Raw genomic sequence first — 22,462 nt, 5'->3', positions numbered from 1 at the left:
ACACGTTGTTTGTTTTCTCTGCCCACTGCATCATGATATGATGATTCTTCTGGATCTTGGTTCCAGTCTCTATAACTGCCTATCTTTCTGAGGCATCTTTCAAAACCCCCCAAACAGAATTTCATATATAACACACCATCTGGCATTCGAGCTGATTTCTTCCCAAGCGCATCCTCTAAACGGGGAAAGCAGTCCCTCCAGGGGTGTGTGTGTGCACCATTTATACCAAAGAGACAGCCACCTTTGTTTATGTAGATAACACCTTAAATTTGTGTTGGCCTTTATATCTTGCATGTTTCATTGATGTGCCAATCTGAGCCTTTTAACTAGCTGGTGCCTCTTTAAAAATTCTTTTCCCCAAACTGGATTTAGGTGACCCTCCTCTGGGCTCCCTTCGTTATTGGGTTCTCCAATAAGCCATACCTAACTCCCCTGGAACACTACAATGGGACCTACTTTTCTGTATACTGAAGTGTTCTTGTCCCATCTCCTTCTTTAAAAGATATGCTTAGAACAAGCACCATGGTTATTCACCTTAATATCATCCACCCCTTGTGTAGGCTGATGCATAGTGGGGCCTCAAGTATTTAACTGAGTGGGAAAACATAACGCAGTTGTATAAGACTTTATGCTTTAGTCTTAATATTTCTTATTTTATTTGGGCTCTGCAACCAGTGACTTTTAAACTATGATATCAAGGAATAATACTGTTCCTTGAGCTGAATTGAGGGCTTTTGCTTCTAAAATCTAATGAGTCTTTTCTCAGCTGAAAAATACCAATGGGTAGTATTTTTTTCCCTATTTTTGAACTTCCTTTCTACCTTATCATGTTTTTCTTAGAAGCTTAGATTTATATAGTAAGGCTACACCTGATTTTACACAGAATTATGTTTTACGATTTTCATTTACATAGTATTCCAAGAAAATTCACTTGACTTTCAGGAGTTCAGCTTTTTTGAGCAGACAAGGTAACACTGCTCACAACATTAGCAAGTGCTATAACCTCCTTTTTCTTGTGTATGTGTGTATATGTGGGGAGGAAGTGGTTCCTGTGTGAAAATTAGGTATTGGACAGTACCATGTTTCATGCATGTCTTATTTTATTTCAGCTTTCCATCAATTCTGTGATGTGATGTTGTCATCAGGCTATAAATGATGAGACTGTATCACAAAGCAGTCCAGTGTCGCAGAGCAAGGAGAGGTGAAGTTCAGTCTATTTGATTCCAAAGCCCAGGTCCTCTCCACTGTCCCGACATTGTAGTTCTTAGTGTCTGATCTTTACTGTTAGATTATAAACTCCTTCAGTGCAGAGGTTATATTTTATGTACAGCCCCTTGTCCCCCACCCCCAGGAGTTTCCAAAAACCAAATGTAGTTGTCTCCCTCTCATTTCAGCCAGATGTGCCTTTTACCCTATTATATGTATATATCCAAGGATTTGCCCAAATCATCTTCAGTACTTCTGATTACTTTCTCTTACACAGTAGGATGTATCTTTCCTTGTCTTTAAAGTATAACTCAGTCTCACCTTCAAATGGGGCTTGGAATTTAAAAATTAGATTTTGGGCTTCCCTGGTGGCGCAGTGGTTGAGAGTCCGCCTGCCGATGCAGGGGACACGGGTTCTTGTCCCGGTCTGGGAAGATCCCACATGCCGCGGAGCGACTAGGCCCGTGAGCCATGGGCGCTGAGCCTGCACTGCGCACCGGGAGAGGCCACAACAGTGAGAGGCCCGCGTACTGCAAAAAAAAAAAAAAATTAAAATTAAAAAAAAAAAGATTTTAAATCACCATGTGAAAGGTTGTTTAAAACTCTCTGAGACAGCAGTTCCTATTTAAAGGTGCTCATTGGAGACAGCCAAGGAGAAATTAAGTGACTCAACGGGAGACATTTAAGTATGGAATACAGAAAAGTAGAGGAAAACAAAACTTATTCCTGATGAGTTGGCAGTACGTTTAAAAACAACATACAGATGGCCAAGAGGCACATGAAAAGATGCTCAATGTTGTTAATTATTAGAGAAATGCAAATCAATACTACAATGAGGTATCACCTCACACCAGTCAAAATGGCCATCATCAAAAAAATCCACAAACATGGGCTTCCCTGGTGGCACAGTGGTTGAGAGTCTGCCTGCTGATGCAGGGGACACGGGTTCGTGCCCCGGTCCGGGAAGATCCCACATGCTGCAGAGCGGCTGGGCCCGTGAACCATGGCCGCTGAGCCTGCGTGTCCGGAGCCTGTGCTCTGCAACGGGAGAGCCCACAACAGTGAGCGGCCTGAGTACCACAAAAAAAAAAAAAAAAGTCCACAAACAATAAATGCTGGAGAGGGTGTGGAGAAAAGGGAACCCCCCTACACTGTTGGTGGGAATGTAAATTGGTGCAGCCACTATGGAGAACAGTATGGAGGTCCTTGAAAAACTAAAAATAGAGCTACCATATGACCCAGCAATCACACTCCTGGGCATATAGTAAAAAATGGTCTGAAAGGATACATGCACCCCAGTGTTCATTCCAGTGCTCTTTACAATAGCCAAGATATGGAAACAACCTAAATGTTCATCACCAGAGGAATGGATAAAGAAGATGTGGGACACCTATACAAATGGAATATTACTCAGCCATTAAAAAGAATGAACTAATGCCATTTGCAGCAACATGGATGGACCTAGAGATTATCATACTGGGTGAAGTAAGTCAGACAGAGAAAGAGAAATATCGTATGATATCCCTTATATGAGGAATCTAAAAATAAATGATACAAATGAACTTATTTACAAAACAGAAACAGACTCACAGATTTATAGAATGAATTTATGGTTACCAGAGGGGAAGGGTCAGGGGAAGGGATAGTTAGGGAGTTTGGGATTGACATGTACACACTGCTGTATTTAAAATGGATAACCAACAAGGACCTACTGTATAGCACAGGGCACTCTGCTCAATGTTATGTGGCAGCCTGGATGGGAGGGGAGTTTGGGGGAGAATGGATACATGTATATGTATGGCTGAATCGCTTTGCTCTGCACCTGAAACAATCACAACATTGTTTTAATCGGCCACACTCCAATATAAAATAAAAAGTTAAAAAAAAAAAGATCTAGCTGCTTTACAGTTTGTTTGTTTGTTAATGTTCCAAATAGTTGGTCCACTGGTACAAAACTGAAGTGTCATCTTCTGGGAGACACCCTATAATACGGTGGCATATTGATTGACTATAGAAATGCAAATACATGCTATTATAAAATTATGTTTTAAATAATTTAACATTTTGTTATTAAAACAGCAGATACTGACAGTAAGTAAAGAGTCAGTCATGTCTTTAGAGTTGAAGGAAAACTATCTAGTGTGGCTTATTTGAGAAGAATATATTTGTTACCCAAGAATAATGTCTTTCTTTCTCCCTCCTTTTCTCTCTTTCCCCTCACCAACACACACACACACACACATTCTGTATATGTGTGTATATATATATGTATATGTATATATGTATATGACTCAGCTGAAAAAACAACGTAACTGAAATTGTCAGTCACGCTGAATCACTCTTCTGTACACTTGAAACCAGCATGATATTGTTAATCAGCTATACTTAAAAAGTTTTAGATGGAGGTGGGGAATAATGTAGTGAAGTATCTATTAATAAAAAATAAATAATGGAATGTGAACTTGGGCTTTATAATACCTTTTGGCATAGTGTTTCCTCCTCAGTAGCACATTCATTTCTTATTATACGTTATTTTTTAAGAATCAATTTCTAACTGAATAAGGGTGAAAAGTATTAGCAATTCTATGTTTTGTTCACAGAATAAGGATGTTGTAGCACATAGAAAAATCAGATTTGTAAATAACTTTAAAATGGATTCACTTTTTATAACTGTACCATATAAAATGAGGTATGAAAAATGTTATTTTAAACTGCAATAGCTCGGGAGTTGGGGAATTACTTTCAGAATATTGATAAACAGAGGATTGCATTTCCACTGTTTCTTTTTTCCCCAAAGGCACACAAATAGAAAGTTAATTTTTATAAGAGAGCGATTGTTAAGTCACAAACAGATTTTTTGAGAGTTTCTTCTATAGTGACCAATTGTGTACGAAACAAATTCTTTTCGGCCTAATTGCAGGCTGAGTAGCTGGGCCACCCTCTCTGCTAAGGTTGAATTTCATTTGAACTTTCTAATAGTATGATCTGTTTTCAGAATTTAATAACTGACTCAAATATTTAATAGTGGAAGCTTTCATTATTAAAAAGAAATCAGGATATATTTTTAAAAGAACTAACTTATTTTCTTTATCAGTTTTATCTACTTTAGGAGAAAAGGAGGAGAATGAAACCATCTCTTTGTGTTCTTAAATAGACATTAATGCTATAACCCCAGCAAATAATTTATTTCAGTGTATATCATCATTCAAAAGAGTTGGGAAGCTCCAAATGGCAGTAATAACTATACTTCTAGCTCTCCTGAATAGAAAATTGCACTGACTGTGTGAACCTCTTCACTTGTCTGCTGGATAATCATTCATTTTAATACTCAAATATATTTTCTGGACCAGTTTTCAGTTGTACACTGTCAACTTTTGCATTGCCTAAGAGTTTTCTGTTAAGTAGAATGGCTTGTTTTGAAATGCAAGTGGGGACAGCTGAGAGCTGAAAGATTTTGTTTCCATGTGTCGTTCTATAAATAGATGACAAAAGATCATTAAATGGATTAATTTATAGGCATCCTTAGAAATAGAATGTTTTTACATAAAAGCATGTTGTAAACCTTTTTAATTAAATTGCATTGTACCATGCCCTCTCTTCCCCCCAGGGCATTCTTGACCTCTCACCTCTTGTTTTGTCCTACAGGCACTCCGCTGCTGGTGAGGAGAAGCAGCGGCCCAGCGCCAAGCCCACCTGCTGATGCCAGGCCAAGCGCTTCACACCCCAGTGGCCAGAGTCTGAAACCTGTTATTCCAGTAGGTATCCTGCCGTTTGCATTCCTAATGAAAGATCAAAGCGCCTTACCCATAAACTAACTGGGACTTTGCCGTCTTAAGTAAGTGGAGAATTAGAGCTTTTGATAGGATATATAGCGTTAGTGATAATAATAAGTAGCAATAATAATAATAATAATAAGTAGATAATAATAAGAGCTTTTGATAGGATATATAGTGTTAGTGATAATAATAAGTAGCAATAATAATAATAATAAGTAGATAATAATAAGAGCTATTGCTAGTATATAGTTATAGTGATAGCTGTTATTTACAGAGCGCCAATTCTGTGCCTAGCACTGTTAAAAGGGCTTTACATGAAGTCATCTATGCTTCCACATCAAAGTACAAACATGTTGTTGTCTCCATTTCACTGATAATGAAATTGAGGCAGAAGGAGGTTTAGTGATTTGTCAGAGGTCACAGCTAGTAAGTGGCACAGCCAAGAATTTAACCCAGGTGGTTTGGCTCCAGAACCTAGCTCTTAACCAGCGCATTATACTGTTGGGTTTCCCATCCTTCTCCTTCATAATGCTCCGAGACAGTTTATCTATTTTCAGTATGTTAATACAATCCAGTGCTTTGTGAAGTCATAAGTCATACCATGGCGAATGGTGATAGAGTTTCAGGCTACCAGTATCGTAGACATGTGGTACCAGGACTGGGTTTCTAGATCTCAACATTCAAATTAAGGAAAAATAAAATTATATACCAAAAGTGCTTAAACCTAGGTATACCTATAAATGCTCTCCTTAGAATTGAGAAGTTAAGTGGAGAATAGTTTCCTGAAGAGACAATGCTCTCCTTCCATATGGAGCTGTGGGATTTTTCTGCTAAGTCCTGAGTTGCTTTGAAGATTTGTAATTTTGGTTCATCCTCTGAAATAGCCTGAGAGTTAGATTTTGGATAATGGCTGCGTATCACTGCAGTAGGTGATCTTCAATAATGTAACCATATTCAAAAGTCTCCTAAAAGCAAGTCTCTTCTCCATTTTAAGTCTCACTGTGTATAGTGCCTTCAGAAAAAAAGCAACATTTTTGGTATGTAGAGATGCTAAATGAGCTAAGTGGATTCTCCCAGTTTGGTATAAAATATTCTTATCAAGAACCAGTGTTAATGTGTGTGAGGTAGGAGTCACCATAATAAATCATGGGGTAGTTACTCATAGGTTTGCAGCAATATTTGGGCATGTTTCTTTTGGTAAGCAAGGGAGTGTCCCGAAAGTAGTTTAGATGTAATGTTTTCTCACTTCTCATCCTTATAAAGAAACATATTTAACGGAACATTACTTTAGTAAAAATCAGGTGTATGTGTTCTGTTCTAATGATGAGTACAAACAGAACCAGTATGTGGTATGCTGTGTGTGTGTGTGTTTAATGCCCACTGATTGAGACCATGTTAAGCCTGAATATATTGGATTGGAGGAAGAGAAGGACTATAAAAACAAGAAGAATTACATAAAAGAGAAAAAAGTATAATTCACTGCTTATTTTTATGACATTAATACACCCTGAAACAAAAGTGTGATCTGTGTTACCATGATTTACATGCAGAAACCCCACCAATATTAGGTCTGTGTTTCTATCACTTAGGCTCTGTGTTGAGACCAATTGAAAATACAACAATATAGCTTGCCCTAGAGGAAATGAGGGCTACTATCTTTCTGCTAGGTTCTGTATCCTTACCAAAATATGATATTGTTGAGTTCCAAGTTGGGGTGTTTGGAGAGGGAGGTATATTATTACTAGCAAAAATGCAAATTCTAATTCAAGAAGAAATGCTGGCTGAAAATCCTTTTACCTAACCTATGCAAGTTATCAAACATGGGTCAGTCCCTATGTATCAACAGTAGAAGGGAAAGCACATTTCCTCCTTCCCTCCCAGAGTTCTCTGTGGATGATGAAGTTCAGACCTGAGACTCAAAGAGGAAAATCTGGTCCTTGCCTTGCCACAGAATAATGGCACATCCTAGGCTTCTCTTATCTCAGTTGTAAAATAATCTTCATGCAAACTTTAATCCTTAACGTTACAAGGAGCAGGCATTGTACCTTATTTATCTTTCTTTCTCTAGTCCTAAGTACATGGAAGGTGCTCAGTGTATGTGTGTTGGACGCAAGACTAATATTAGTCTGGAAAAAGTCCTAGAAATTCTCAGCAATTACCCAACTTTTCTAACTCAGATATTCTCTCTGCTCCCCCAAAGAATCTGCCAGGTGAGTGTTTACCTGCCCTAAGGTCTGGATCACCCCAGGCAAGTGTAAAGTTAGTAAGTGAAGACATTTAGGTGTGTCTATTTTTTACCTAGAAGAAAAATGCAGTTTGTGTGTGTGTGTTTGTGGGTGTGTTTGTGTGTGTGTGTGCGTGTGTGTATGTATGTATTATAACTCTGTTCCTTTATCCCTGCACATCCTAACTCGTGGGCTGGTCAGACCTGATTGTCCAATATCATAGCCACTGGCTACGTGTCGCTATTGAGTATAAGACATGTATTTTAAGTGTGGCATGCACACTAGATTTCAAAGATTGAAATATGAAAAAAGTAATGTAAAAGATCTCGTTAATAATTTTGTATTGACTACACATTGAAATGATACTATGGTAAACCGGATAGAATAAAACTTATTTAAATTGTTTTCACCTATTTATTTTTACTTTAAAAAAATGGCTACTAAAAAATTACATCTGTGGTTCATATTCTATTCCTTTTGGACAGAGTAGCTCTAGACCGAAGTAAAATTGGAAATAGCACTAATGAAATGGTTTGAGACCCTTGGGAGAAAGTTCTTTGAGTTGCACGATATCTCTGGGATAACAGTATGATTAGGTTTGCCTGGGGCGATCCTAGTTCATGCCTGTTGTTCTGGCGTATTTATTAATAGTTTCCCCGCTAACTCTCAGAGGTGTCCCTGTATGGATGGTAAATTATGTGGCACCCTCCACATAGCCCTATAGTCACTTGTATTGTTTGTTCAGTGATCAGAGGAGTAGCCTTTCAAGGAAACCATGGAGACATAAGAACCACAACTCTTACATGGGAGCACACTGCAGAGAGTGTTCTGTGTGGCAATGACCTGAGCCCAGGTAGTACAGAATCTGAGAATATGGATTCTTCTCCATCTCTCAGATTCTCCTCCACTTCAGCAGCACTGTACTTGATTCCTATGATTTGATAAGCGATGACGAACGTGGGGAACATGTGATAATGTACCCATGTAGCAACGAATATGAAAAATAATTGCTTAAAAAGCTCTGTTCAATTGCATTTCATTTCAATATCCAAGAAGAAGGGCAATGACAACAAAATTTCCATCTCTTAAACAGAGTGTTCATATGTAAGTAATTCACAGATGGCAGAGCCCCAAGTGGGTTATATTCAATCATTCCCAAGAAATGAAACTTACTTACAACCCACAGCATAAGAAGCTGTAAGGATGAATATTTGACACATTTGATTATATTGAAATATTGCCTTTAAAACCACAGTTGATGATTGTTATTTTTAGTTGTACTTCATTAGGCTTGCTATAGGGAGGAGAGTTTTCTCTGATGTCTGGAGATATGTTTTTGAAATGTTGGAAAAGTGGCACTTGTTTTCTGGCTGGTGAAGTTATTACGTATTGGTTATTTAAGATGTACACCATCAAACAAGTTGGAGTTTTAAGAAAGGGTTTAAATTAGAAAAATCAGATCCTCTGCAAGCTTCTAATCCTGTGTATACTGCAAAGCCACTAAATCCCAGTACTTGTCACTTAGAGTACCACCAGATAAACGGCACAGGAATTTGTTTCCTTTCTTCCTCTTTTCATAAACCTATCCAGTTAATCAGAAGAGCATGATTATTGATGTGCAAATAGTAATGACTATTTTTCAAGGAGTAGAAAAGTCAATTCTACTGACTGCTTTTGAATCAAAGAAAGAGAGTCCTGGGGGCAAGATATTGTAGTGAGAGCCTCCCTTATGAGCAGTCTTACCTTCCTTGCCTTGATTGTAACCTGGTGTTCTTGACTTACGGGCAAGCCATAAAACCAGGTTCTTGAAATTGATGTTCCTGAATTTGCGGATGGAAGGGAACTCTAAAACAGATGTGATTTTTTTTTTCCCCTTAATATCCGGTTAACTACCATGGTTGTTTTGTGTTTTAATGACTGTTTATAGTTTCACGTTTAACCCCTAAGGCAAAATGATCCTGCAGGGTGAGTAAATTAAAAAGTAGATTCCTGAAAGTTATAATGCTGTGGTTGTTCTCTTTGTTTGTTCTAAAACTATTACTTGTCTTGATTCACCAAAATAAATTAAGACAATACTGGGCTGTTTTTTTAAGTCTGTGTCTATAATATATACATCTCATTTCAAAAAATAACATGGCAGTTTTTGAAGTTGTTAAATTGGAACTCCATGGGTGGGTTTCAGAGGGTCTGTTAACTCTCTGAAGTTTTATGCCATGGCATGGTGTGTGCGTGCGTGTGTGCGTGTGTGTGTGCGCGTGCGCGCGTGTGCGTGCGCGCGCACGTGCACTTCCTGAAGGGGCTCTGTCACTTATCAAATGTTAAAAGGAATACAAAAGATCAAGAACCACTTTTTTGGGGGGTTTAGGATGAAATAATACGGGAAAGCCACCAATTCTCAGAGTATGATGAGTGATAAGGAAGTAAAGTGGAAATTGCTGCTGTCCTCCAAATGTGTATTAAATAATTAAGGTTGTTTCATCATAGTATTACCTTTCCTTTCCAACACATAGTATGCAAATCCAAGATACACAGATGAATGGAAGTTTTTGAGTTGCTGCATTGAGGGGTCCAAAATAACTCTTTGGTCAGTAACAACACAGTTCGTAGCAGCAGTAAGGTTGGGGGAAAGGGGCGCCAACCCCTTGGGAAGACACCCTGGGGAGAAGAACTTTTTCCAGTGGTCCTGTGTTTTCAATAGGAATGAAAAGTGAAAATACAGTATCCAGTATCAGTTTTGTGGAGTTTTTGTTATTTCATCAGCAAAGATGATGGCAGGTAGCTTCCAGTGAGAGAAAATCTTTCCAGTGAGTAGAAGCATTCTCTTTGTGTCTTGCATATATGTATTGATTGGAGAATTTCCCCTTGGATGTCACGTATATTGAAGTTATTATAGCCAGTGTTGCTCCTGGATTAAACACTTTCAAATCCATGAAAGGAATTGCTGAAATATTACAGAGAAAGTTAAATAGCTTGGCTTTTCGGATTAAAATCATCAAATCGTCACTGACATGTCAGAGGACTTTTGGTTGTGGGTTGCTGACTGTCAAAATCCAACATAGGAAATTATTGAAAATTCTGAATGACCAAATCATGTTTTTCTATCCATTAGATATACAATTCAGCAGCTATAGAAATAGGGGAACAAAATAATCATTGTAGACTCTGATATAAATTAGAAGGAAGACTCTATTCATTGTCATGGAGGAGAGATGGATACTGAAGAATGAAACGGAGGGAGAAATAGCATGTAATATATAATCTCATTATTTAGAGATACTGAAGCCTACAAAAGGTTTTTCTTTTTTTTTCCCCCTCCCGACACAGTGATTTAATAATAGTCCTGGTGTTTGTAACTCCAGCTGTTCACGCTGTGTGCTGATAAGCCAGAGCTTGGAGACACATTGCAACGATGGTTTTCATATGGCTTTGTTTTTAAGAGATAAAGCTGCCATCCAGTATTTCATGGGGCCAAATGTTTACTTAGTTTGGCAACTTTAGGCAGCTTAATTTCTGAAACAGTTACGTTTGTAAGACTCACATTCAGCTGGGGAAAATCTAGAAGCCCAGTTTATTCTGTGAAAGAGTTTTTCACCAAACCTTGCAGGAGTTGGTGAAACAAATTTCGACAGTCTGAATGTCTGTGCCATGACTAATGAAGGAACCTGGGGATTGTGACCCCTGTTTAGGTGAGTGCTCTCCCATCGGTCTTCTTGGGGCTAGTCCAGAACTGAAAGTCTAAAAAGAGGGATCACTATTCAGAGGCCAGCTTCAGAAATTAAAGAGGTAACCATGACATGTCGTCTTTTGCTGTTTAGATTGATCTGCGCGTAATGAAAATTGAATGAGTGTGCTTTTATGCCACCATAAATTGATTAATCCCTTAGATGTCCATGACCTCTGCCATGTGCCATCTGGAAAGCATAAGGCATGGTCCCTGTCCTCAGGAAACTTACAACCCGGTTGTGAAGACCAGAGCTAAAGCAATTAAGCCTAGCAATGCACCAGCGAGTATCAAATCATCAAATAATATATTTTTAACCATTAAAATTAATGTCCTTTGCCTTTAGTCTATACTCTGCTCAACCTGTCATGGGAATTACCATGTGTACTATCTCTAGCTCTTATCTCACTCAAATATAACTGCTTCTTTACATGTCTGTTACAAGACGGGGCTTCTTAGAGGCATGAGCTGTTGTATTCATTTTTGTATGCAAACCCCCAGACACAGTACCTGACACATAAATATGATTTAGATGATTAAAACTTTTACTTCTGAGCTGGGCAAAATGAATTCAATTCAGCAACTTTTAACTGTTTTGTAAAGACGTGTGAATGTGTGCGTATGTATGTGTATACATATATACGGATGTATACACACACATATGTATATATGAATTAAAATGTGAAAATTGTGAAATTACCTGTATACATACTGCTTTTCTCCCTGAACAGCTTTAGGTTAGGATTTTCTGCTTTAGGACTGTGTTACCTGTGTTTTTTAGTGTTGTCAAGGGGAGAGAGATATTTAAACACAAGTTCTCCACTTGGAGTTTATGATGTGGATGGGTGGCTGAAGTCAGCAGTTTCAAGTGAGGCCTGATTCATCTTCTTACAATTTTAGCAATGACTCCATCGTAGAAGTTGATTCTGAGAAAATAGAATTATAGGAAAAGAACAAACCTTGATAACTCTAGAGACAAACATTATAAAGCCTAATTTTGTTAGTGTCCGTGAAATGTGAACAAAGAAAATAATTTAATAGGCAGTCAATGGAGTCAATTATCTGAGTTCTACCTCTTTGTAATAAAACTGTGAGTTCTATCATGAAAAAGTTAGTAATCTCAGTAGTTACAGCTTTTTAATTTTCTAATAACTATGTTCAAAGAACTTAGAAAATCCTTGATTAGACTAGAAATTTCTGGACAAGATTCCTCTCTTATAGCCATCATGTCTGAAGATTTCCCCTTCAAATTTTTCCTTATATTCCATCTTCTTTAAGAAGTTCTTCTGGTTTCAGGTGATTTGGAAGAAAATAAAAATAAAAATCCTCCTATGTGAATTAATTCAAGAGCATGGGAACATTTACAAGGTGTTTCTTAGCAAAACACTAATAAGCATCTCATGTTCATAGCATGGGCAGATGTGATTTGACAGTGTTGTTTGAAATTTGGTAAAGATGCTGTTTAAGGTAGCTTTACTTACCTGATTGCATCAGTAACTCTGTGACCCTGAGAAAATCATTTACATCATGGATGATTTCCACAGAAATTTTGTGTCACTAATAGGAAATAATAAATAGAAATTCTATATGAACTCCTGTTGTTCTTAAGGACTCAGACACCCGAACTAGCAACTTCAGGGTTCCCGATGTAAATTATTAACTTGATTGGTATGGTATGAATTCATCTTTAAATTTCCTTTTAAGGTCTCAATATTTGTTAGTGCTCATGAAATGAGGCTGTATTTCTATACAAAACACCAAACTTTATTGCTCAAGGTAATGATATCAAGAAATATATATTTTTTAAAAAGCTAAATACACAAAGGCAGCAGCATAAAAACATACATACATCTACATATGCACACTTAAATTCTTTGGAGGAGAGTGCTGCTTAAACCTGTAGACTAAAGTGCAAGTAGATCATGTTACTTTAAAGTGAAAGCTCAAGGGTATGGATCATGTCTTCTGTAAGTTCTGATCTGCTCTATGCACCTTCTGTGTTGTGGACGTTTACTGAAGCTTGATGGCAAGGAAAGAGTTAATGAAAGTTCACCTTGAGAAGAAACAAGACAATCAGTATTGAGAGGAAAGGATTTTTTTTTTCTGCCCCCTCTGAGCATGGTGCAATTCTTAGAAATCTCTTCTGATGGGAGATTTTGTTTTCCCTCACAACCTAAACTCTTCTGAAGTAAAGGTTTCATTTTGTTTTCTTCTTTCAAAATCTAGTCATCGAATGACACTGTACAGACATTTAAAAGACTTTTCTCTTTCTCAAGAGGGTGGCCCCTTTCCTAATAGCTCTGTACTTTAAAATGGAATTCTGATTTAAATGAATCACATTTTAAAAGTAGCTACTGTGTGTGTTTCACGCTTGTGGAAACATGTAGCGTCCTCGAAAGCAGCATGTGAGCTTGTCACCATACAGCTTTTGATGTTTGATTAGACGATCATAGGGACATCTGGAGTGAGTTAGTTTTGAAGTTGCTGGTGTGAGGCACTGGAGAATCTAAAGCCTTCTGACAGACTTGAACCAGTGAAAACATCACTACTTTTAGCAAATCTTTTTTAACCTGCAACTGGCTGACAATTTTCTGACTGACGTCGCCCTGATGTTTTCCAACTGACTTTCCAGCCCCCTTTCTCTACAGAACTCCCTACCTTTCAAGCAAAGAATGGGTAAGCGGCATTTGTTGTAAAAATCATAAAGGATTATCCCCCTTTAAAAGGAAGAGGCAGATTCTTAATCATCCCAAGTCAGAATTGATGGACTTGCTTAAAGAAATTGTATTGTCGCCTTTTCTTTGCCTTTAATTTCAGTCACTGTGTCAATCACACATGTTTCTTAATTTTTAAATAAAATATGTTTGACACTCAGCTATGTTCTATGAAAATCCAAAGATAGTCATCCAAAGCAGTTGATATTGCTGTAGTGTTATACCACAGTTTTAGAACACCTATCAAAAGTTCATACATTTATCTTGTCAAAATGTTATTTGAATAGTCTTATTAAAGGTAAGTATTGTTTGGTTAAAGGTTGTGTAAATTGTCCAATGAGGTTTTACTGGTATAAGATGATTCCTCAGTATTTCGTAAATAAAATTATTGTATACCTATAAATATCTGAATATATTTACAAAATTTGACCATGTCCTTCTCCTGCCCTGAAGCAACTGACCATTTCCCAGGATATATTTTAAATTTCTTGGTATGCCTTTTTTTTTTATTGTAGTAAAATACATATAACATAATTTTTAACATCGTAACCATTTTAAAATGTATGGTTAGGTTTCACTAAGTACATTCATATTATTGTGCAACCAGGACACCGTGCCTCTCCAGAACTCCTTTCATCTAGCAAAACTGAAATCTATACTTATTAAACAATCAACCCCCATTTCCCCCTCTCCCTAACCCCTGGCAATCACCATTCTACTTTCTGTATCTATGATTTTGACTACTCTCGGTATCTCATATAAGTGAAATCATAAAGTATTTGGTTTTTGTGACTGGCTTAATTCATTTAGCATTGTTCCCTCAAGGTTTATTCATGTAGCCTGTGCCAGAATTTCCTTCCTTTTTAGGGTGAATAATATGTATATGAAACATTTTGCTTATCTGTTCATTCATTAATAGAGACTTGTGTTGCCTCCATCTTTTAGCTATTGTGAATATTACTGCTGTGGATGTTGAGTATACAAATATTGTTTTCAGACCCTGCTTTCAATTATTTTGAGTATATACCCAGAAGTGGAAATTCTGGATCATATGGTTATTAAATTTTTAATTTTTTGAGGAGTCACCATACTGTTTTCCACAGTTGTACCATTTTATATTCTCACCAACAGTGCTCAAGGGTTCCAGTCTTTCTACATCCTCACCAACACTTGTTATTCTCTGCTTTTTTAAAATAGCCATCCTTATGGATATGAGGTGTCATCTTGTGGTCTTGATTTGCATTTCCCTAATGATTAGTGATGTTGAGCATGTTTTCATATGCCTGTTAGTCATTCATATGTCTTTCTTGGAGAAATGTCCATTCAAATCCTTTGTCCATTTTTGAATTGGGTTGTTTGTTTTTGTTGTTGTTGAGTTTTGGGAGTTCTCTATATAGTCTGGATATTAATCCCTTATTTGGATAGAGGATATGCAAATATTTTCTCCCATTATGTAGGTTGCCTCTTCACTCTGTTGACAGTGTCCTTTGATACCCCAAAGATATTCATTTTTCATGAAGTCCAGTTTATATACTTTGTTGTTGTTGTTGCCTGTTTCTTTGTTGCTGTATCCAAGAAATCATTGCCAACTTCGGTGCTGTGAAGTTTTTGGCCTATGTTTTCTTCTAAGAGTTTTAACTCTTATGTTGAGGTCTGTGATCCATTTTGAGTTAAATTTTATATGTGGTATTGGGTAAAGGTTCAACTTCATTCTTTTGCATGTGAATATCCACTTTTCTCAGCACCATTTGTTGAAAATACTATTCTTTCCCTTCATCCTTGTTGAAAATCATTGACCATATGAGCAAGGGTTTATTTTTGGTTTCTTGGCATTACTTTTTACAGCCTAACCTCAGCCTATATGTTTAGCTTCATCTCTAGCATGCTGCCTGCAGTTTCTCACATGTGCACAGAATGATCCTGTGTGTCTTTGCCCAGCTGTTTCTTCTGCCAGGCAAACGACAAATGTCATTCATCCCCTTTCCCCTTAGTGAACATGCAGTTTTCTTTCAAAACCTAGTGCAGTGGTCTTTCTTTCACTAATCCTTCCCTAACCTCTCTCTGTTTAATTAACCATGTCCTGCCCATGGCACACTGTCATATCCTTATTATAATTCTTCCTACCTCATGTTATAATTTTCCACATTTTATAATTCCCTTACTAGACTCTGAACTCCTTGTGAGTGGATCGAATTTTCTTTCACATACCCAGAACGTAATATCTTTCCTAAAGAACAGGGGGCACTTATGAAAGGTTTATATAAAGAACAGAATGGAGTACATTTTCCTATCACATAATAGCCTATTTAAATTGCAAAGCAATTTAATTGCAGTTTTAGTAGCATTAATCTGCATGCTAGGTCTGCCAACAGATGGCCACGTAATACTACCCGGGATGTCAGGGAGGGAGGGCCTTTCTTTGCTCAGTTCTAAGTTCATGTCAGATGTGGACACTTCATTATATATACTTAAATATGTTATTTCATCCCATAAAAATCTGCAAGTTTGACTTTATTTACTCTGTTTCATAGATGAAGAAGCTAGGGCTCACACAAGTTAACTCATTTGCCCCATATTATGTAGCTAATAAGTAGCAGTGCTAGAAATTTTACTTCAGATATGTCGTAAGCCTAAGTGTAACCTCTTTTCATTCTACCACTCAAATCAAATGTTAACCTTGGAAGTAGCACCCTGGAGTCTATACCTTTGTCCCATAGATGCTGCCATTGCTCAACTGCTTTGGGCAATCTTTAATTGAAACTGCCTTCAAAGCCAGTTTATGAGGTGCTTCCTAAAATATATATATATATATATATATATATATATATATATATATATATATATATGTTGTTTAATCATTTTATACTCACATGTTATTTTTCCACCAAAAATGATATTGTTCTATTTGATGCCACAATTTATACTGTAAAGTTGGTCTCAAGTAGCTTGACTGTTTATACAATTTAGATATCCCTATGCAGCAGAAAGATGTGCCCCCCCACACACACACACACATCTGATGCAGGCATTAAAAATATTTATGGAAGTGTAGATTCAGGTGTGCTTTAGCAGCAGAGTTTTATAGCCATTCTTTGTTTATCCAATTGTCTAGTGGTTGAGACAACTAGGTTTTATCCCTGACTCATCCATTGGCTCTTTGTCAAGGCAGGCAAGTATAATTTTGTTCTCCGTCTGGAAGAAGATTGTCTTTTCTCTTGCACACAGTGGAATTGCAAGGTTAATGCCTTTTGTCTTGAGTATAGCATTTAGCAGACTGTGGATCTTAATATATGTTAATAATAGCGATAATAATGAATGTTGATAATTAAAGGTCTTTTATAATTACCAAATTTCTGATGTGTGTTAAATATAATTAAAGGGAAATGATTTAAATTAATATGCATGCACACAAAAGCTAGAGCTAGCCACAGCTTTTATTTTTAGCTTCTTAACATCATGAATGTGAATCCAGTATTAGGTCCAATTATTATTATAGTTTCACTCTGGTCATGTATGGAGAACCCATGCAGGATCTGGAGACTAGAATTGCATCTGTTTGAGTTGAGAAACACAGTAATTAATGGGAAACCACAAGGGACTTTTGTGATTGGAGCTTGACCATGTGAAATTGTGCATCAGACATTATTATAATCTATTGCCGTAACAATCTCTGAGTTCCATGAGAGAAAGGTACTTTTCCTAGAAGTTGGACACTATCCCTGGAGTGGGTAACAAACAGATCTGCCTGGAAGGGCTCTAAAAGGTGTAGGTGGAATAGAGGAAACAATATTCATAAATAATTTCCCATGAAATTCAGCTTGGAGAGTCATCCTTTGAACTCAGATTATTTCATTTTTTTATTTTATTTTATTTTTTAAATCTTTTTTGGAGTATAATTGCTTTACAATGGTGTGTTAGTTTCTGCTTTACAACAAATTGAATCAGCTATATATATACATATGTTCCCATATCTCTTCCCTCTTGCGTCTCCCTCCCTCCCACCCTCCCTATGAACTCAGATTATTTCATAAGGTACTAGAGAGGTAGGTGGGAGCTGAGAATTCTGAGAGGCAGCAGGCTGAAGTGGTTAAGAACATGGACTCATAAGCTTGACTGCCTCATTCAAATCTAGTTCCACCACTGAGTAAAGGGGTGATTTTTGTCAAGTACGTCCCTTGTTTTGGTCTCACTTTTCTCATCTATAAAATAGTGATAACAGTACTTACCTTACAGGGTCATGTTGAGAAATAAACAAGCGGTTATTTGTAAAAATTCTTACAATATATAGTAAGTACTATATGTGTTTGTTAAATAAATATATGTGTTGGATTTGAGTCATATATGAAGGAGGAAAGGGTGGTAGGGTGAAGTGGACTCTACAAGCAATTCTGAGAGTCAGTTTTTTAAAAGCTGACCTTTATCAGGTTTAGCTTTAATTTAAGGAAGTCATTTAGCACACAGCTAGAAAAAAATACTGTTTCCAAAGTTGAACATTAAATGTATGTAAATGTTAAATGTATGTTGAGTGTCTTTTGATTATAGAGACCCTTCCAGTTTCTTTCCATTTGGGTGGGGGGGAAGGAAAAAAAAAAGAAAAGAAAAGAAGAAGAAGAAAAAAACAACCCTCCAAAGACCAATTCTTAAAGCAGTATTGGAACTGCATCAATGAATTCATCCCTAGTTTTCCTCCCTTGATGTGAAATGGTTTTCTTCCTTGTAAACATTTTGTTTAAATTGAAAACCCAGAAAGAAACAGGAAAGGAAGGTTATTAAGAAACAGGGCAATTTCTAATGGTTCAAACGTGTCATTCATCTCCTGTACGTTTCTGAAAGCCCTGCCCTTTGGTGTTTCCCTAGCTTGCTCTTCTGCCCCCTTGAATCACCTTTTTCACTTCTCTGCATGGCGGACACCTTCTCATCTGCTAAGGCCAGGCTAAAACATCACTTCCTTTTTAAATCTCTTTTCAAAACCCTACTCCCTGGCAGAAGTTTGGTGCCGTTTCAGCAATATTGTTAATGTATGACATAGCGTTTGTTGAGATCATGACGAAAATATTTTTGGAGGAGCAGTATTTAATACAGGACCGAAATATCAGAGGCCAGAGACAAGATACCTAGAGAGCACAGTATCGGTGCCCCTCATATCACACACTGGTCCCCTGACTCAGGCATACTCTGCTGTGCCTGGAGTTGAGCCAACTCTTTCCTTCTAGTTCTGTGGTCCCCCTCCCCTGCATGAGAATGGATCATACTTCTGCCATGAACAGTATCATGAACACTTATCATTTTTATTTGTATGTTTCCCTCCTTCCTTTGGAGTGGAGGTGCTCTGAGGGCAGAGAATGTGCTTTTTGTCTTGGTAGCCTAGCACTTAGCATATGGTAGGTATTTAATAATTGACTGAATAAATGAATGAGTGATAAAAATAGTGGACAAGCAACTGGAAAGAAAGAAAGAAAAATGAACAAATTCTCAGATTCTGACAGATTGATGTTTTTATAGAGAGAATATTTTAAAGGCAGTATTGAAAGAATACATTATTTTAAAAGGTAATGTAGATAGTATTTTTTGTTGTTCTTTTCTACATTCACTGTTAAATGATGAACAAATGGACTTCATTCAGCATGAAAAGCATTTAGCTATCTCTATGTTACAGCCTAAAACAGAGCACACATAGACCTCTGAGAACATTATGCCATTTCTGCATTTTTAATATAGTTCAAACCCAGTCCCTTCAAGTCACTTTCCAGCTTGTTTCATTTTAAACATGCTGGCAGTAGTGGGGGAGGGAGTTTGTTTGGAAATGATTATAATCATTTAAGTTCAGCGGCTGATCAGTGCTTTCTTAACAATTTGAAAATATGTAATTTAATTTAATTATCTGTGTATATTTGGGGGATTAATTATAGAACCTACCAAAATAACCATTTAATGTCAAAATTTGAGTTTTTTTGGACTTCTCAATCTGTTTTGATGAATAGGTAAAGTAGAAATTGGAGACTTTGTGCAAGTTGTAAAGGTACTCTATAGCCATTTCTTGTGTGACTGCACCCATGTGATAGACAGCCTTTGGGTGAAAAATTTTGTTTTGCCTTGTGTCTACCACATATAGTTAAACTGACTTACTGCACCACGTAACCTAAAACAATTTACCTTAGGAATTGCCAAACTGAATTTTGGTTTTATGGTTCTGGCTAGTTTTCAAATTAGCGGGCCAGAGAGAACATATAAAACTAAATATTTTAAAGCAATGAATCTAGGCATCAGTTTCAGGATAAAATTCTTCTGGCCTAATTCGGAGAAAAAAATTTGTCTAGTTTCAGCTCATTGCATGGTTCCCAACTGATATTACACTTGGAGACCATTATGGAAGATTAAGGCTTTGTCAAGTTCTCATAATACTTTCCCACTTTTGACTATGCGAACTTGCTGGGATCTTTCATTCCTAAGTTTGGGCTGACTCTGTAAAAGTGTTCGTAATGTCTTCCTTCATTTAACAAGCATTGGTACCATGGTTTGTGCTAAGGATTAAAAGGTGAGTAAAACATGGGCCTCTCCCCAGGGAGCTCCCTTTTATGTGTCTCTCTCCCTCATCCATTGAGGGCACAGACATATAAATGGAAATTATGACACAATTCAGGTGCAATGATTTTCCTGTGGACAAGGAAAATCTATGGAAAACTAAGAGGAGAATTTGAAAGTAGTTCATGAAGGGTGCAAGTTTCACGGAAATGCTGTGTCTTAGAGGATGACTAGGAGGCAACCAGGCCAAATCATGGAAAAATATGTTTTAGCCAGAGGGTTACAAAAATAAAGACAGAGATGTGAGAAATAGTCTTCCTGAGGTTTTCCGGAGGAATTGCAAACACTTTAGTCTTGTTCAGAGAGTTTGGGGAAATAAGTGGCCAAATCATGAAAGACTATATATGTCATACAAAGGAGCTTGACTTTTATGTATTACACAGGACCACTGAAGAGTTTGAAATAGAGGGGTTACAGGTTCAACTTTGTAAAAGTCAGAGTAGAGATAAGAAAATACTTAGGAGTTTGTTATAGTATGATTGAGGACAGAACTGGTAAAGATCTGAATTACACCACGATTCCTTTATAGACAGGGACTCAGTGATTGATTGACTCGGTGATAATTACAAAACATCCACTACCACACTTTCTTTGTGCCAGTCGGTGTTCTAAGTGCTATAAATATATTATTCTCTCTAATCCTCATAACAATGATGGCTACCATTTATATCCCCACTTTATTGATAAGGAAATGAGGCACGTAGAGACTAAGTAAAGGTCAAGTTGCTCAGTCATAAAGCTAACAAGTGGCAGGAATATTTAGGAAATAAAATCCACAGATCTTGGATAAGGGGGTAGAACATACAAGAGATGTTAAGAATTCCCAGGGTCCACTTTTGTATAGTGAGGCAGAAGAATGTTCTACCATCAAACACACAGAACGTAGAATCAGTTTGTGGGCAAAGATACAAACAGAGGTGCTTGGAAATCAAAGAAATAAGAGTTCATACCTTGAAGTCCTTGATGATCTTATTAAGAGCAGTTCCAGTAGAGGAAAGTGGGGTGGAAACGGTTGTACTGTTGGTTGAGGAGATTGGAGGCAAAGAAGTGGAAACAGCTCTTACAGAACTTATGACATTAGGGAGAGCACACACAGAGTTAAATTTTATATGCCAGGAACCATTTAAGGACTCTTAATTTCTAGGAACTTTTGTACAGCGTAAAATGGCTCTGTCAAAAAATGAGCGGTATTTTGTTTTTCTGAGAATTCTGCATGTAATCTATGAGCATGTTGAATATCTGTGTCTTGGGAAGGGAGAGATGCAGCTGGGCTTCAGGAAAAACTGGAATCAGAGACTCAACTCATTGTCTCTGCTTATTATTTCATAGATTTCATCATGTTTATCTGCAGACCAGCTTCCTCAACAGAGGGGAACATGGCTGCTAACGATTTCAGTTTGACCATCTCCAGAGAGGTACTAATTCTTTTCCTGGGCTCCAGGAAAGAAGTCTGGCAGCTTTCAGCTATGGCTACTTTAAATCAGCCGTGGCTACTCATGGTTATGGCGGGTGGCAGGAGTGGTCTATAGCCACATGACATTTGCTGCATCGTCCATTGAGGGAAGAGCAGTTTCTAGCATGGGGAGGACCAGGCAGACATTCCCATCCATGCAGACTCAGAGCCAAGGCCAGGTGTAAACAATCAATAATGACAGTACTGTAAGTTCAGGAAGAGCTCTGTGCACGAGTGGCCAAGGAAGCTTCAAGAAGAAAGATGGCTTGATGTGGGTCTTAAAGGAAATTAGATAGCCATAGAGAGTTCAGTGAGCAAGTTCATGTTAACAAGGATATGTCAGTAGTGTTTGGACAGAAGCAGACCTTACTGGGCAGAGTAGAAGAATTCTGAATGCACTGTTTCTCAGAGTAATCCAAAGACAACTTACGTCAGAAACACCTGAGAAGTTTGCAAAAACACCTATTCCTGAGCTATCTCCCAGTCTATTGAATCAGAATTTTGAGAGTAGAGTCCAAGGAATCTGCATCATAAATGAGTACTATTTATGATGTTCATTTATGATGTTCAATCTCCAATGTGATGGGAGAATTCTGTGAAATTCGGTTATAAAGAGAGACTGGACCTGGCCTGTGGAGGACAAGATGCTTGAGCACCAGGAGATGTGGTTTGCTATTTCAGCTGGTTCAGACATGAAAGAAACCCTTTGGAAGCATAATTTTCATGACTTATTCAAAGATGAGGCAGATAGAATGAAAATATCACAATATATTTGACAAACTAAT

General features: G+C 37.4%; 1 protein-coding gene across 1 annotated transcript in view; it reads left to right on the top strand.

The window, feature by feature from the left end:
* PARD3B (par-3 family cell polarity regulator beta) overlaps positions 1 to 22,462 on the top strand; it is a 1,041,103-nt gene that overhangs the window by 454,164 nt on the left and 564,477 nt on the right. The window contains exon 4 of the mRNA XM_067740882.1: positions 4,852 to 4,961. Coding sequence (XP_067596983.1) covers positions 4,852 to 4,961 — 110 coding nt within the window. The remainder of the gene's footprint in view (positions 1 to 4,851; positions 4,962 to 22,462) is intronic.

This window comes from Pseudorca crassidens, chromosome 6 (assembly GCF_039906515.1).
Source record: "Pseudorca crassidens isolate mPseCra1 chromosome 6, mPseCra1.hap1, whole genome shotgun sequence".
Lineage (NCBI taxonomy): Eukaryota > Metazoa > Chordata > Mammalia > Artiodactyla > Delphinidae > Pseudorca > Pseudorca crassidens.
The sequence above is the reverse complement of the archived record's forward strand: the minus strand, read 5'-3'. Positions and strand labels throughout refer to the sequence as shown.